This window comes from Fulmarus glacialis, unplaced genomic scaffold (assembly GCF_000690835.1).
Source record: "Fulmarus glacialis isolate BGI_N327 unplaced genomic scaffold, ASM69083v1 scaffold8657, whole genome shotgun sequence".
In the NCBI taxonomy this organism is placed as follows: domain Eukaryota; kingdom Metazoa; phylum Chordata; class Aves; order Procellariiformes; family Procellariidae; genus Fulmarus; species Fulmarus glacialis.
The window spans coordinates 47,677-61,495 of NW_009225090.1; the positions used below are offsets into that span (position 1 = coordinate 47,677).

Sequence of the window (13,819 nt, forward strand, 5' to 3'; positions counted from 1 at the left end):
ATCTATCCTCGTACCTACAGGGGTACGGCAGTGGGTGAATAAGACTCAAGAGAAGAACAGTCTGCTTCTCCTGTCAGAAACACAGTCTTGATGCCAGCATGTGTGGGATCCCCCTGCGCAAATTTGAGAGTGGAGTTTTGCCAAAAAAGCCTGGTAAAATATCACTGCTGTGAACCGCAGTTCACAAACACATGGGGCAAAGAATGATCTGCATCTGGGAAAAAGGGGTTTTGCCCCTCTGATTTCTTGCTCCTACAGAAGAGCTGTGGCTGAAAATGAGGAGTCCTTCCAGCCACCTTTCCTTGTTCTTCAAATATCTTGGGTAGTGTAAATCTTGCTGTCTGGTCAATGATGGGGGGAAAGTGCAATTTAGTACATGGCTCAGTGGGGGTGACTTGCTCCTTTGAAAACTGGTTAGCGTCCCAATGCTGGTGCTGGACCAGCAAGAGCATTTTTTAATGTTTTGATGTGAAAAGGAGAGCTGTTTCTTGTCAAACGCAGCTCTCTTCAGTGAAGTCCTAGTGCCGATGGCATTTCTCAGTTTTATGTGTGGTGGCGGATGGGGAAAATAAGAGGAATAGATAAAGCCCACCTTTGTGATCAGCCTTCCCCTGCCCTCTTGTTCTCTTTAGTGCTGCAGGCTCCATTTCTTTGTATACTGCATGGTAGGACATCTCATGGGTGTTGTTTTTTCCTCCCCACAAAAATCTCATTTGTTTCCCCTTTTAACATGCACTTTTTGGCCTAATCACTGCATATGTTACACTAACACCACCCCTTATCTTTGTGGTGGAAAACGTGTTATCTATGCTGCTGAGAAGTCTTCATAAAGAGCAAGATGGACTATGCTTTTTGCTTGCAAGAGATCCCCTTTTTCTCTTCCCTCCTCCAAATAAGTGGATTTCATACATACTTAGCACTGGTATGGCATGAGGTGTTACATGCATCATCTTTGATCTCTGCAAGAGGAAAAAAAAAAAAGAAACAGGGATCAGAACCTTTTGAGTCAACATCCTTCTAGTTTCCCCGTCTTTTGCTCCCACCATGCAGAGCTGGAGTCTTATGAGTTCTGCACCAGAAAACTGCTCTCTCAGTCTGTATAGAGACTCCATCTGTATAGATCAGTGGGTACCACTTAAATTCAGTTGTGAGGAAAAGGCATGTCAACATATCGCCAGTAAAATATTTCACCTGTTGTCATTTATCTGTATTTACTCTGGTGAGTTTTGCACATAATTTGTTTAATTATATAAGTGTAGGTTTTCCAAAGGAACTGAAATTTGCTAAGATATAGCAACTATAGCAACTCTTTAACTATAAAGGTAATTTTATTACTATTTTTTTCCCTAAGCAAATTTAAAACAGATATTGAATGCTATTATTAATGTGCTTATATATTTTTTTTATTTTATACTATTATGTAGAGTTCTGAAATAGTTATTTAATACATTTTAATTATGTCTAACTAAAATAAAATTTTATTGGATATAGGAGCTGTATTAAACCAACACAAAATGATTTATTTGCTAATTAATTTTTATTGTATTAGCAAGAACATAATTTAATATCCAGTGTTGTATAGCTAAACCAACTTACTGAAGCACTTGAGAGGCTTTTGATCAGAGGATCAAAATATGCCAGGTAACTCTGCAAAATATATAGCTTTAACAAATGGGATATTCTTTTGGGACAGATATAGGTTGATACAGTTAGAGAATTAGCTAACTAAGGCACTTAAGTCTCACAAGCAGTATCTCAGCTGGCTCTCTATTATATGGTAGTTAATTGGCATGGCACACGAATGTCACCTGTATTTCACTGCATGTGGGAAGCTGCTGGGTATCTGGTAGTGTACTTGGACCTGCTGTACTGGGATCCGATCATGGCTGTAGATCTGGCATGTCCTGAAATGCTCACTTCTCTCCCCAGAAAAAAAAGGAGGGGACACTCACCAGTCTCACACGTCACTCCTTTCCAGCCAACGTCACATTCACAGGAGCCGTCCCCGTCGATCCCACTGCTGCATTTCCCGTGGACACAAGCGCACGCTGTGGGGAGAGATGGGAGGACACCGCTGTCCCTGGGCAGGGCAGCAGGGTGCACAGCAAGGCAGCGAGGGGAAGGAAGGGCAGGAGGGTGGCCCAGATGTCTTCTCTTGATGGCACCTTCTGCTCTAGGCTATTTCCAGAAATGCTTTGACTTGCGCCTATTGGCTTCTTTCTACAGAATAAATCTAAATTCAAAATACGCTTATCTTTTCTCTGTTCCCAAATAAAGGGACTGAAACTGTATTTTAATGGGAAAGGATTGGTGAAAAAGAAGTGCTAAAGAGGATTATTCTCGCCCGATGCTGTTCTAGCCTGTAGCGTGCCAGAGTAGGAAGCACCGTCTCCAAACGACGGAGTAGAGAGAAAATACCATAATGGGGAAAGAAAAGGGGTTAATGATGTTTTTGAGACTGGCCTATTGCCCTGAAAGTGATGTACCTTTCCAGGATCTAGAATGGACATTGTTAGAAGATCTAAGGGGAAGGTTTTGACATCTGACAAGGCTAGCGAAGGTGCCTGTGTGGTTTGGGGATGCTCAGTACCTTGATCACAGTTGCGGCCGTATTTGCCTTCGATGCAGCTTTCGCAGGCTGTGCCGACAAACCCCTCTCCGCACTCGCAGGTGCCCGTGCCATTGATGCCATCCAGGCAGATGCCGTTTCCGAAGCAGGCGTTCCCTGCTTTCCCCGGGCAGGGCTGGCACTGCTGCCCAAAGAAACCTGCGCAGCACTCCCTGGTCTGGAAACCAAGAAATGCCATGCTGAGGGCCAGGATTAAGGTAGCAAGCATGGCAGCACACACATGGCCACTGGGTATCGTCTGTTGGGACTGCTGCTGGGTGGAGGGGAACTATAGATATTGATTTTCCAGCTCTGGAGCCCTCGGGAGCCCGCGGGAAAGACATGGACCTGTTGGGGCGGGTCCAGAGGAGGGCCACGAAAATGATCAGAGGGGTGGAACACCTCTCCTATGAAGAAAGGCTGAGAGAGTTGGGGCTGTTCAGCCTGGAGAAGAGAAGGCTTCGGGGGGACCTTATTGCAGCCCTTCAGTACTGGAAGGGAGCCTATAAGAAGGATGGGAACAGACTTTTATAGCAGGACCTGTTGCGACAGGACAAGGGATAATGGTTTTAAACTAAAAGAGGGTAGATTCAGACTACATATAAGGAAGAAATTTTTTATGATGAGGGTGGTATAAGCCTGGAACAGGTTGCCCAGAGAGGTGGTAGATGCCCCATCCCTGGAAACATTCGAGCTCGGGTCGGACCGGGCTCTGAGCAACCTGAGCTAGTTGAAGATGTCCCTGCCCATGGCAGGGGGGGTGGACTAGATGACCTTTAAAGGCAAACCAAACTGTTCTATGATTCTATGATTTTTAGCAGCGCTTCAGCTCTGCTGGTCTCTGGCCACGGTCCTTACTGTGCCGAGGCTGCCACCCCAAGTCCTTGGTGGGACCCAGGTGCCCTCCACCATCCCAGGGAAAGGTGGACAGGGATAAGCATGGGGTTACCCTTCCCAACCCTGTGCTCCCTCTGCACCACATCAGCTCCTAGCCCTTCCTATGCTGCAGCTGTCAGCAGCCTTTAACCTTCCAATCTTTGCTGCATCTGGAATAGAAGCCCTGTAAATACATTGTCAGGGACCGGCTTGATGTGCTGTGTGTGCTTAGTGGGGATTACGAGGAGGGTGAAGTTCAGGGATGGGGGTTCCTGGCTTTTACCACAACAGAAACTGTATACTCACAATGACGGTTTTAGCACACTTTGGCTGGCACCCGATCTGGATGGTGTACGTTCTCATGTTGTTTTCCGAGAGGATGCAATATTTCTTCTCCCCTGCCTGAACACAGATTGGAGAAATGACTCCACTTCTGAGTAATATTGATCAGCTACTTTGAAATGTTTTAAAAAATGGGACATTAACTTTATGCATGCTGTGCACTGACTCAGACATTCACAATGAAAATGAAGGAAATACTTTTAGAAATAAAAATGCATTAGCTAAATGATTTTTTGCTAGCGAACATATGATCAATTTAACTCAGTGCCCCATGGCATTTTAAAGATGTGTCTAATACTGCCTGTGTTCAGAATTGAGCAGAATTTTATTCTGAAGCTTGACAAAAGTTTCTTTTTTTTTTTATGACACATTTCCTGTTTTTCCTAATTCTTCTTGGAAAACTGAGAGCCAAAGTTCTGCAAAAACAGCTGTTGAAACTTCATCTTCCAGGTCTGGACACAGTTGGGAAAGGTTGCTTGCAGAAGAAGACTTGCCAGTCTCATTGTACGCTTGTTAGGAGATTGAGATAAGCATCATCCAGCTCCTTGTTGTCAAGGAGATGTTAATGGTTTTGAGTTTTACTCATGAGCCCTTCAGCCAGTTACTTTAATTGGGTGGATGGGACTTGATCTGCTTTGGAATCCTATTACTAGCATAATTAATTAAAAAATTATAAAGGAAAATATGCTTATATAATCCCAACAGAGGGGCTTTCCCAGAGAAATTTAGATGCCAAGAAACTCTAGGTCTTATTGTGGTTGACAGGGACCTGCTAAATACCTGCAGTTCTCATGCATTGGACTTGGGCACCCAAAGTCTCTATAGTCTCCAAGTCTCCCTGTGACTATAACTCACAGCATATTGTTGGGGACAGATTGAGTTTGCCGTTCTGTATGTTTCTGATTTGAAGGGCTAAAAGGTGCTTCTGTAATTCCTCCTGTAGCAAGCATACTCCAGACCATGTTCAACTCCCTCAGTTTTGCATGATAGAGGTAACCTTTGCAGTTTGAGGAGTCCTCAGTTGTCCTAACGCATACTAGAAACTGGTCTTTCAAGATAAAACTATCTTCAAACTGCCCTTGATTCTGCTACCTTATTCTCAGGGTGGATTGAGTCTATTGACTGTAAGCAATGTATGTAGCGGGCTGAAGTAACTATGGTAACTTTTGTTGAAACTGAGACAATTATATTAAAAACAGGATTGAATGCATCTATGCTCAGTTTTGATTAAAAAAAAAAATTAGCATTGATGATAAAATACTTACTATTTCTTTTGTTCCTGGGGGACAACTTGATGGCTGCAAACAAATTCTGCACTTTTCCTTAAGCAACACAAATGGGAGGTAGTTAACAGACTGTATAGAGCTGCAGGCAGGTTGTTTAACAGAAAATGCATAATTTCCAGCTATATTTCTAAACCTAGCTGTCAGGGTGCTTAGTCAGGATAATCCCTTTGGTAAAGGTGGTGAGGGTAGCTGGACTGCTCAGCAAGGAAGAACATCCCTACCAGTCAGTCTATAGGGACACCCCATGGGAAGCTTTCCCCCATGGGGAAGGAGAAGGAAAGCTCTTTTGGATATTTCGCTTTGCTCTTCTAAAGCAATGCTTCCCAAAGGCCTCCCTATCGAAAGCACAATAAAAGGCAAGTCCTGAGCTTGGACATAGTTTGCCTGTGGCACAAGGACAGTAGCAGCTTGGAAATGGGAAACTCATATGATGTATATGTCCTATGCTATATGTGTGTGTGACTCATTTGCACATGTAAGGTCAGTTTCTGCAAAATGCTTAGGTACATGTTGTACCTCATATACGATGCTTAATATTATTCCTGTTTAGCTAACTATGTGCTTAGTTTTAGTAAGGCTTAAATGAATGTTTAAGTATGTTGCTGCATTTGAACATAGCAGGGAAAATAATTTTCCATGGGAAAAGGACTATGTGCGAAGCCTAGTTAGTGCCTGACAGAGCAAAGCTGGAGGAGTGAAATACACTCAAATATGGGACTGTATCCCAAGGAAAAGAATTCAGCTGCCAAAGTTCATGCCTGTTAAATTTGCTTTAACTGAAGCACAAGTCTCATTTTGTCTTCCTTGTCTAGTTTGTTGCACGCTCCATAAAAAAGGGAGGTAGCTGCCTGTTCGCTGTCCTATTTGACTCACTCAGGAGAAAAGACAAAGGGAACCTTTCTCTGCCAGTTTGAGGAAACTGCATCCTGTTCTTTAAAGGAATGTAAATCTATTTGTATTTCATATGTAAAAGGAACAAAAGAGGGAGAATGCTTTACTCAGAGGGCACAAGGAATTAATGTGTATGTGCAGCGGTAATCTACACCTGGAATGAAAAGAAACATTTTTCCTTACTAAAAATACTTCATTTTCCATTTTTTTTTCCCACTTGTTTACTTTATAAACTTGTGGCCTGGCTAAGAAGATGTATTAGAATAGTCCGTTACTATTATTTCCTGAAAATTAAAGCTCAGGAATTGCTTATTCCTGTGCTACTCTAATACTTTATCTAGGCTGTCAATACACTTATTGTAGGATCAAAGCAGTCTTAATAGATGTGAAAACTCTGGTAGGAATATCCTTTGTGGAAAATGCATGCATTCCTTACTGGGAAATACAGTGTCACGTATCCTGTACATTTTAGCTGTGTTTGGCTATAGATCTCTCTGAAGGGCCTTTAAACATCTCTAGTGCAGAACTACTTACGGTGATCACGGTATCATTGATATCACATCTATTCTTCTGGATTTCCAGGACTTTTCCCAAACCATGAATAATTCCTTTGTCTGTTGCAACATTTGTATAGCTTATAGGCACATCATTTATGAATAGCTGCAAAAGAAATGCAATCAGTTAGAAAGCAGGAGAGCTGTTTAGTAGCTTTACGGTAATGGGTGAAGGAAGGAGCAATGTACAAGCCTCGCTTCAGGAAAACTGAAGAACGTCGTTAACTTCAAGCACTTGCTCGCATCCCCGTTTTGCTGCATTTAAGAGCCTCACCGCACTGGAGGGCATGAGATGATGTGCAGCCTGTTGAAGTTTCTTAGCAATGGGATTTGGCAGAGCGGCTTTTTCCACCATGGGGTGTAAAGGTTTTGAAGAAGGAGCCTAAAGCAAGCCAAGAGCTGGGTTTGCTGTCTCTGGGGGATGACAGGCTTCAGGGAAGACCTCCCAGCAGCTGCTCCTTCAAGGAGGACTTCCGTCATCTCACTGCTACCCCACACTTCTATCGTGCCTGCACCAGCAACAGCCCCACAAGCAGACGTTTCTTCCAAGGCTCTGCTGTGGGCAGAGCAAACAGCAGGGCTGAAACTGCTTTGGTGAGAAGATTTCTGTCCTTCTTTGCCTATGCCCGGAGGGAGCTCTGGGACAGAGAACAAGGAGGACCAAGTTCCCTTCCCGGCTGTGCCACAGAATTGCGTGTGTCGCTTAATCTTGCTGTGCCTGATTTTCCCATGAGTGGTGTTGAAATGCAATTCATATTTGTTGCCAAGTGCTTTGAGCTCTTAGAATTGAAAGTGGAGTAAATCCACAGAAAATGGAATTAACGTTTTATCATTTTCTAATAGCTCTTGGAAGTCAGAGTAATGACTGCTTTGCACTGCAGGCTTGTAGCTGCTAGACATGCACGTCCACCACAGTAGCTTCTAAAATGCAATGCTAAATGGGAACAGCATAACTGAAATCAAATTGAATCAAAGATCCCTTTAAGAATGACTTTGAATTAAGCAGGTCTGAGAGAGACATTGCATTTGAGTGACATCTTTTGTGCTATTAAGTCCCAGAAGCTGATGTGGGGTGCACAGCTCTTTTTGACTGCATGTTAGTTTAAAGTTGAAGCTGCATTCGTAAAAAGCAGGAAAGCTGTTTCTCTGAGCAAGTGACAGCAGTACCTGGCCGTTGTGGAGGAAGAACCCAACCTGGTAGGAGAATCCCAGCATGGTCTCCCTGTGCATGCCGTTGTGCAGGTTGTTCTTCAGGAGCTTCTCATCCAGCACAACGTGATAGCGGATTTGGCCTTCATCCTGCAAACACACGATTAAATTCAGAGTTATGTAACAAAGCATGGAAAGTTCTTTGGGATCACTTTTCCCACAAGGTATAAGCCAAACACAGATTGCCTGAATTTAAGGAGAAGCTTCTCCAGCTGGCAGGTTATTTTGTATTTCTTACTGTGGAATGTCTACATTCCTGTCATAATGAAACTTTTATTGACCATGGGGAATAGAAGGCTGTTGAACTGGCGGGACCAAGGTTTGCTTGTGCCTGTAGTGTCTCTTTCTGTGTACAGGGCTGGCTGACAGGTTCAGGGAAAAGTTAGATGATTTTTTAGGACTCTCAACTTCATGAGTTCATTTGACATCAAAAGTTGCATATTCATGAATGCTTTTGTAATCTTCCCCATACCATTCCTTCTTCCTTTGGGAATCCCTGAATAACTTATAGATGTATGTTTACAGCAATTTATAGATTGTGGTTTTTTTTTTTTTTAAAAAAAATCTTTAAGGTCATCTTCAGTCAATAAAGTGCTAGAGCCACACTTGTTAATTGGAAAGTTTTCTATGCGTTATTGCTAGGGTGTATTCATTTTTCACGGATGTGGTGAAATTATTCTCTGTACATCAAAATTTTGTGAGGGCTTCCTAAGGCTTCTGCATCTTGTTCCGAAGCAGGGGACTCCCAGTGCTCTCCGTGACTTGGAGGAGGAAGCAGAAGGGGGATGTGTTTGTGAGATATTTGTAGATGTGAGAGAAGCTGGGGCATTTGGAGGGCTTAGGAGCTGCTTAGCGAACAGATATAGTGCCGTTGCAGCTGTATGTCATTGCAATAAAAGGTGCTTGTGGGAAATCCCGTTGCCTGCTGTCCCCTTGTTCCGAACATACTGCTCCTTGCTCTTCAGCTCCTTCAAAAGTGTGTGAAAGCATGAAACAACCCCAGGCTGCAAGATTTGTGATGTTGCCTGGCTTTGCCTGCAGGGTGAAATAGTGGTTTTTACATCTCGTGGGGTGGGACTCATTCAGCTTTGTTTTCCACAGATTTGACAAAGAGATATTTGCAGGCAAGAAGGTGGAAATTAAGACAGCTAATCTACTAAGGCATAGGCCTCCATCAATGTCCAGACCTATTTAATCCTCCTGACTTGGATGCTTTGGAGGAAAAGTTAACTCTCATGCATCTCCATTTCTGTCTTTAATCACCAGCAGAGTGAGAACAAAATCTTGCTTCCAGCGAGGCCAAGAAATGGGGTCTCTCCCCTGCGCGGAGCTCTTCCTTCGCAGCAGAGTTCTTCCGAGGTGTTTCGTGAAGAGAATAAGGCTTAGGCAGGCTTAACCTTATGGCTGTTTTCTGATTTTCTTTGTCAGATTGCCACATGTCAAGGTTGGGAGGATGGAAGAAAGACAGAAGAAACGTATCGGTAAGTAGTGGAAATGAAAAGGATTTCTGTGCGTGTGTAACCCGAATCCAACAGGATTGATGTCTTAAAGCTACCTATGCGTCCCTCAAAGTTTGTTATAAATGCTTCTTACAGTCATGCGGAAATGATGATGTTGTGTCATGAAACTAACTAAAATAGTCTTCAAAAGTCATTTGAGCAGACGCAGCTTGATCACGTGTGCATTCTTCCAGTGAGGCAGCAAGCGGGACTTTTGCCGTGAGTCTGCTGGTTGGTGGTAAATGTTTTGGGACATTTGAACCTTGTGCTCCTCAGCTTCCTGGCTGTAAATGGAGACCATGAAAGTAGGGACAGAGTGCAGCAGGGTAAATATTTATGGAAGAGGCAGGGAAGTATTAATGTCATTGAGCAAGTCATGGGTGAAACTTCCTCTGCAAGGTGTGGCTTTCGATACACACGTTCGATAAAACTGTTTCAAACTGGAGCAAATGTGAAGAAAGGCGCTGGGATGACGCAGGATAGTTTATCTTGGGAGGAGACAGACAGGATTGAGAAGGCTGTTTGGCCTTGTAAATACGTCAGGGCAAAAATGCCAGAGAGAGAAAGTTGTTTCAGCTAAAGCATATTCCTGGCGTAAGAATAAAGCAATATAAACTGGCCAGAGGTGTTCTGTCAAAGTAATATAAACTAGCTCAGGGCATGAGGACTGAGGTCGGCAGGGGAGGTGGGATGGACACGTCCGCGCTGGTGGGAGGAGCTGATGGCCAGGTCAGGCATGAGCCTGGTGTGGGGCTCCTGAGAGCGGGCAGCACCAATGGCGTTTGCCCAAGGAAATTTTTCTAGCCAGGAAAGTTTCAGAAATTTTTCTGAGCCCTGGGACTGGCCAACTGGGATTCGAAATGGTCTGCGGAAAGTGGCTGGGCAAACAGGAGCAACAGGGCAAGCATCTGGATAGTTTTAAGGAACAGTGAGAATATTTTGTGACATTATTAATGATGGGGTTGCCAGTGATGACGGGGGACTGGACTTGTTCACTGAGGAAACTCATTTCAGTGTTATTCTTGGTCATTCCTGTACTGATCATTTTTGCAAAAAAAAAAAAAAGTTTACTGATGAAATGTCTTAGATATTATCAGCATGGTTTTAATCTAGAGGACAAAACCCAGAACAAATAGCTAGGGTCTTCTAGCAAGCCAGGAAAATATAGGTGGATCCATCCCTCCTCACCTCTTCTGGTGTTAAAAACAAAACCAAACTTACTGGATTTCTGGAAAACAAATTCCTCTTCCTATTTCTGTGTCCTCTAAATCTATCCACTTGAAACTGAGATGTGATACTGAGTTGTTAAGACAAGTCTTGTGAGTAATACATACCAGAGTAGCAGACTTTTTATCCCTTAGGTAATTTTCTATGGCATCATTATTTGGGGCAAAGACTGTGTATGTATGTGCAGCTTCTATTTCATTTGCCAGGCTGTATTGCTGTCGTGAAACACATAAAAACAAATCAGAATGACCACTGACAGTCTGATACCAGTTCAAATGCAAACAAAGCAGAGAACTGCTTCTATTCTTAAAAGGACGTGAAAACTTACAATAACGTAGCCCCTGAAAATGGAGTAATCGGGCATTTGCTCTAGGCGGGCCAGCAGCCTCGGCATGACGGTGCTGCGGAGCGGGGTCAGAACCTGAAAAGGGAGCAGATATCCCACATCAGCGCATGTGCACGTGCTGTGGTAGCAGCTGCAAGGATGAGATGCAGGAGAAAATGCTGTTCTGCACAAATACTCTTTTCCAAGGGTTCTTAATTATTTTCCAGTGCTTGTGGTGCAGAGGAACAAATCCTCCCTATGCGGCCGTATACCTTATCAATAACATGTATGATCCCGTTTGTGGATGCGATGTCACCAGCCACGATGTGAGCGCCCTCCAGGGTGAGGTTCTGAAAGAGGGAAAGGAGAAAGGGTTTGCTTTTGCATCGCGGTGGCAGTGTTTTCCTGGTGGTTCGTGCTGTGGATTTCCACACCTTCCCAAACGCTTGCCTAGAGCTCCACCACGGCTCCGCTCCTGCCAGCGTGCATCCGCCCTCAGGGAACTGTGCGCAGGAGAGGTGACTTTGGGACTTGGTGCTGCTCCCCGCACGCAGGCCGGCAAAGCCATGGGGCGGTTACTCGGGGTAGGTGCGCTCACCCCCACCCCACGGCAGGACGAGCTCCCGTGCCGACTCACATGCTCCCGTGCCTGTGCAGCTTTGAAGGACCCCATTCGTGATTCTTCCCTCGGGGAAGGGAGGGAAAGGGCACTTTTCCCTCCCTTAATGGGGATGAAGTGCTTAAATGTGCCCCACGGATTCCCAGAAAACCCTCCTCAGAACACGGAGTACTAAATAAAAGGGCTGAGGAGGAAGGGCTGTAAGTTATGGTTATTTACCATTAAAAATACCGTCGGGTGGTTTGGGACTATCAAGTTGCACATGTGGCCACGTGCATGGTATCACTGCTTCCTCCTACCTTCCCAGTTCCCTAAAATAAGTTATTGGGTTTCCTTGATGCTCTTTGTCTTAAAATAGTTCACACAGGCTGCTCCAGGCAGGGTTTGCGCTTCCGTTTGACTACGAGACTGTCCAGCGTTTGCAGCAGCTACTGGGACATTAGGAATAAATAATACTGTGGATAAATTTCAGCTAGGTAAAGTCGTGGAGAAAAGCGAGTTAATGTTTCTCTCAGAGGGCCCAATATAATTGATCTATTACTTTAATTTTATGACATGGTCTCTTTTTTTTAAATACAGGTACATAATGTCTGTGTGGTTTTGTAATACAAGAAGGCCAGTGGCAGTGATGGTCAGGGTTTGGTGTATGATAGCACAGCGGTTTGCAGGTCATCTCACCCCATTTTCTTTAGACAAGTGTAGGAAGTTGCTCTGTAGAGATGTTGGCAGCATGTCAGAGGACGATAAATTCTGGAAATCAGCAAAGCTGTAAGCTCCTGTCAATACATGATACCTAAAGGAAATTAACTGGATTTGAAGGTTTTGTATTTTCTCTTTTTTTTTTTTTTTTCCCCCCCCCCCGGATAAATATGCTTAGTCTGTCTAAAACTGTGGTTTAAAGCAGGAATTGTTTGTACAATACCTAGTTCAGCTATTTTTTGATCTTAGCTTGGCCTTTAAACATTTCTGACATCATACAAATAACATCTTTGTTTTCAGTGGAGTTGCTACAGAGATTTATACCACTGTAACTAGAAGGGGAATCCTATGTCCCTCCCTTAAAAATGTAAGACCTGTCTTGCTTCAGAGGCTTCAGACCAAAGTCTTGCTTGGAATGGAAAGCAATTCATTAAAAAAAAACCCCAAACCCAAAACCATTAACATACTTCAGTAGAGTTGGGATGTTACTCTTTGACATCCAAAAGGCTTTTTCATCTTCATCCATGTTTTCAATTGCTTGAAGAGAAGGCACGAGGACAGTTAGGTTTGAGGTGGTGGACAACACCGAGTTTATCTCAGCCTCCTGCATGAAAATAAAGAGCGTAAAATAATTCATCCTGAGGACAATCTATAAATAGCAGCCGGTGACTTTTTAGCAAGGTGGAGTATGTGACGTACTTTGTGACCGGCCTGGAGAGGGATAACTATTATACTGAGCAATGACTTGAACAAAAGTACTTAGAGCTGTACAAAAATGGTAAATGAGTGTCTATTTTTACAGAATAGATTGCCAGCATTTAAAGGGCAGAAGCAATGTTTAGGTCAGACTTTCTTTTTGTTATGAAACACATAAGTTGCCTCCCACAAAAGTTAGTCTGTCTCATGGATTCCATTTTATGCACTTGAATGTTAAAAAAAAAAAATCATGGTGATAAATACTAGTGGTTACTGATAACTTCGAGTGACCTGCTCTTACAGAGCACTCCACACTATTTAATAGATAGAAGGATTGTGAACCATGAAATAAGAAACCCATATGACACAATGTTCCCATCTGGAATAAGACTATTTAACACGGCTGAGATTTTTCAAGATGTCCAAGGGATATCTGTGCCCACTAGCACTGCAGTGGGGCTTGCTGCTGACAGCTCTAATTTTAGACGGGGGATGTGGGCTCTGTAGAATGCATGGACTGATTCACCTTCCATATGTTTGTATCTGCCTTAAGGTTGGAGAGAGCCTCCACTGGAGAGGATTTTTCTAGTTGAATGGATTTTTTTGTGGGGTAGAAAAAGGAGAGCTAAAGATTTGAATGTGATCTTGATGAAGGTGTGGTTCTGCAAACTTTTCACAGGCTCCACAACTTGCCATTTTTGATACTGCAAAACTTGAGGGAGCAATATGAGCTTGGGTTCTGCCTTTTTGCAGCTGGTATGCTGCCTGGAAGCTGGCTTGTTTTGGATAGTCCTTCAATACCCATACTGGGTTTTAAGTCAAGAAGGGAGTCGGCTCCCTTAAATAGCTGGGAATTTTGTCTCTGTTAAGATCATCTTTCTTTTTAGCCATCATCACTGTCACCTTCCAAATATTTAAATATAGAAATAGCAACAGACTTCCCTTTCTCATCCTTCCTGGACAGGAAGAAAAATATTTGGTTATGAAA

The 13,819-nt window shown here is 43.5% G+C and overlaps 1 protein-coding gene across 1 annotated transcript in view; it reads right to left on the reverse strand.

Annotated features, from left to right (window-relative positions):
• The window catches only part of STAB2 (stabilin 2), an 88,710-nt gene that overhangs the window by 30,074 nt on the left and 44,817 nt on the right, over window positions 1-13,819 (reverse strand). Inside the window, exons 28-39 of the mRNA XM_009582362.1 lie at window positions 12,603-12,739; window positions 12,115-12,229; window positions 11,090-11,167; window positions 10,821-10,913; window positions 10,600-10,707; window positions 7,725-7,856; window positions 6,538-6,663; window positions 5,092-5,148; window positions 3,791-3,886; window positions 2,591-2,786; window positions 1,953-2,048; window positions 914-959 (exon numbers count right to left, since the gene is read on the reverse strand). Coding sequence (XP_009580657.1) covers window positions 914-959; window positions 1,953-2,048; window positions 2,591-2,786; window positions 3,791-3,886; window positions 5,092-5,148; window positions 6,538-6,663; window positions 7,725-7,856; window positions 10,600-10,707; window positions 10,821-10,913; window positions 11,090-11,167; window positions 12,115-12,229; window positions 12,603-12,739 — 1,280 coding nt within the window. The remainder of the gene's footprint in view (window positions 1-913; window positions 960-1,952; window positions 2,049-2,590; window positions 2,787-3,790; window positions 3,887-5,091; window positions 5,149-6,537; window positions 6,664-7,724; window positions 7,857-10,599; window positions 10,708-10,820; window positions 10,914-11,089; window positions 11,168-12,114; window positions 12,230-12,602; window positions 12,740-13,819) is intronic.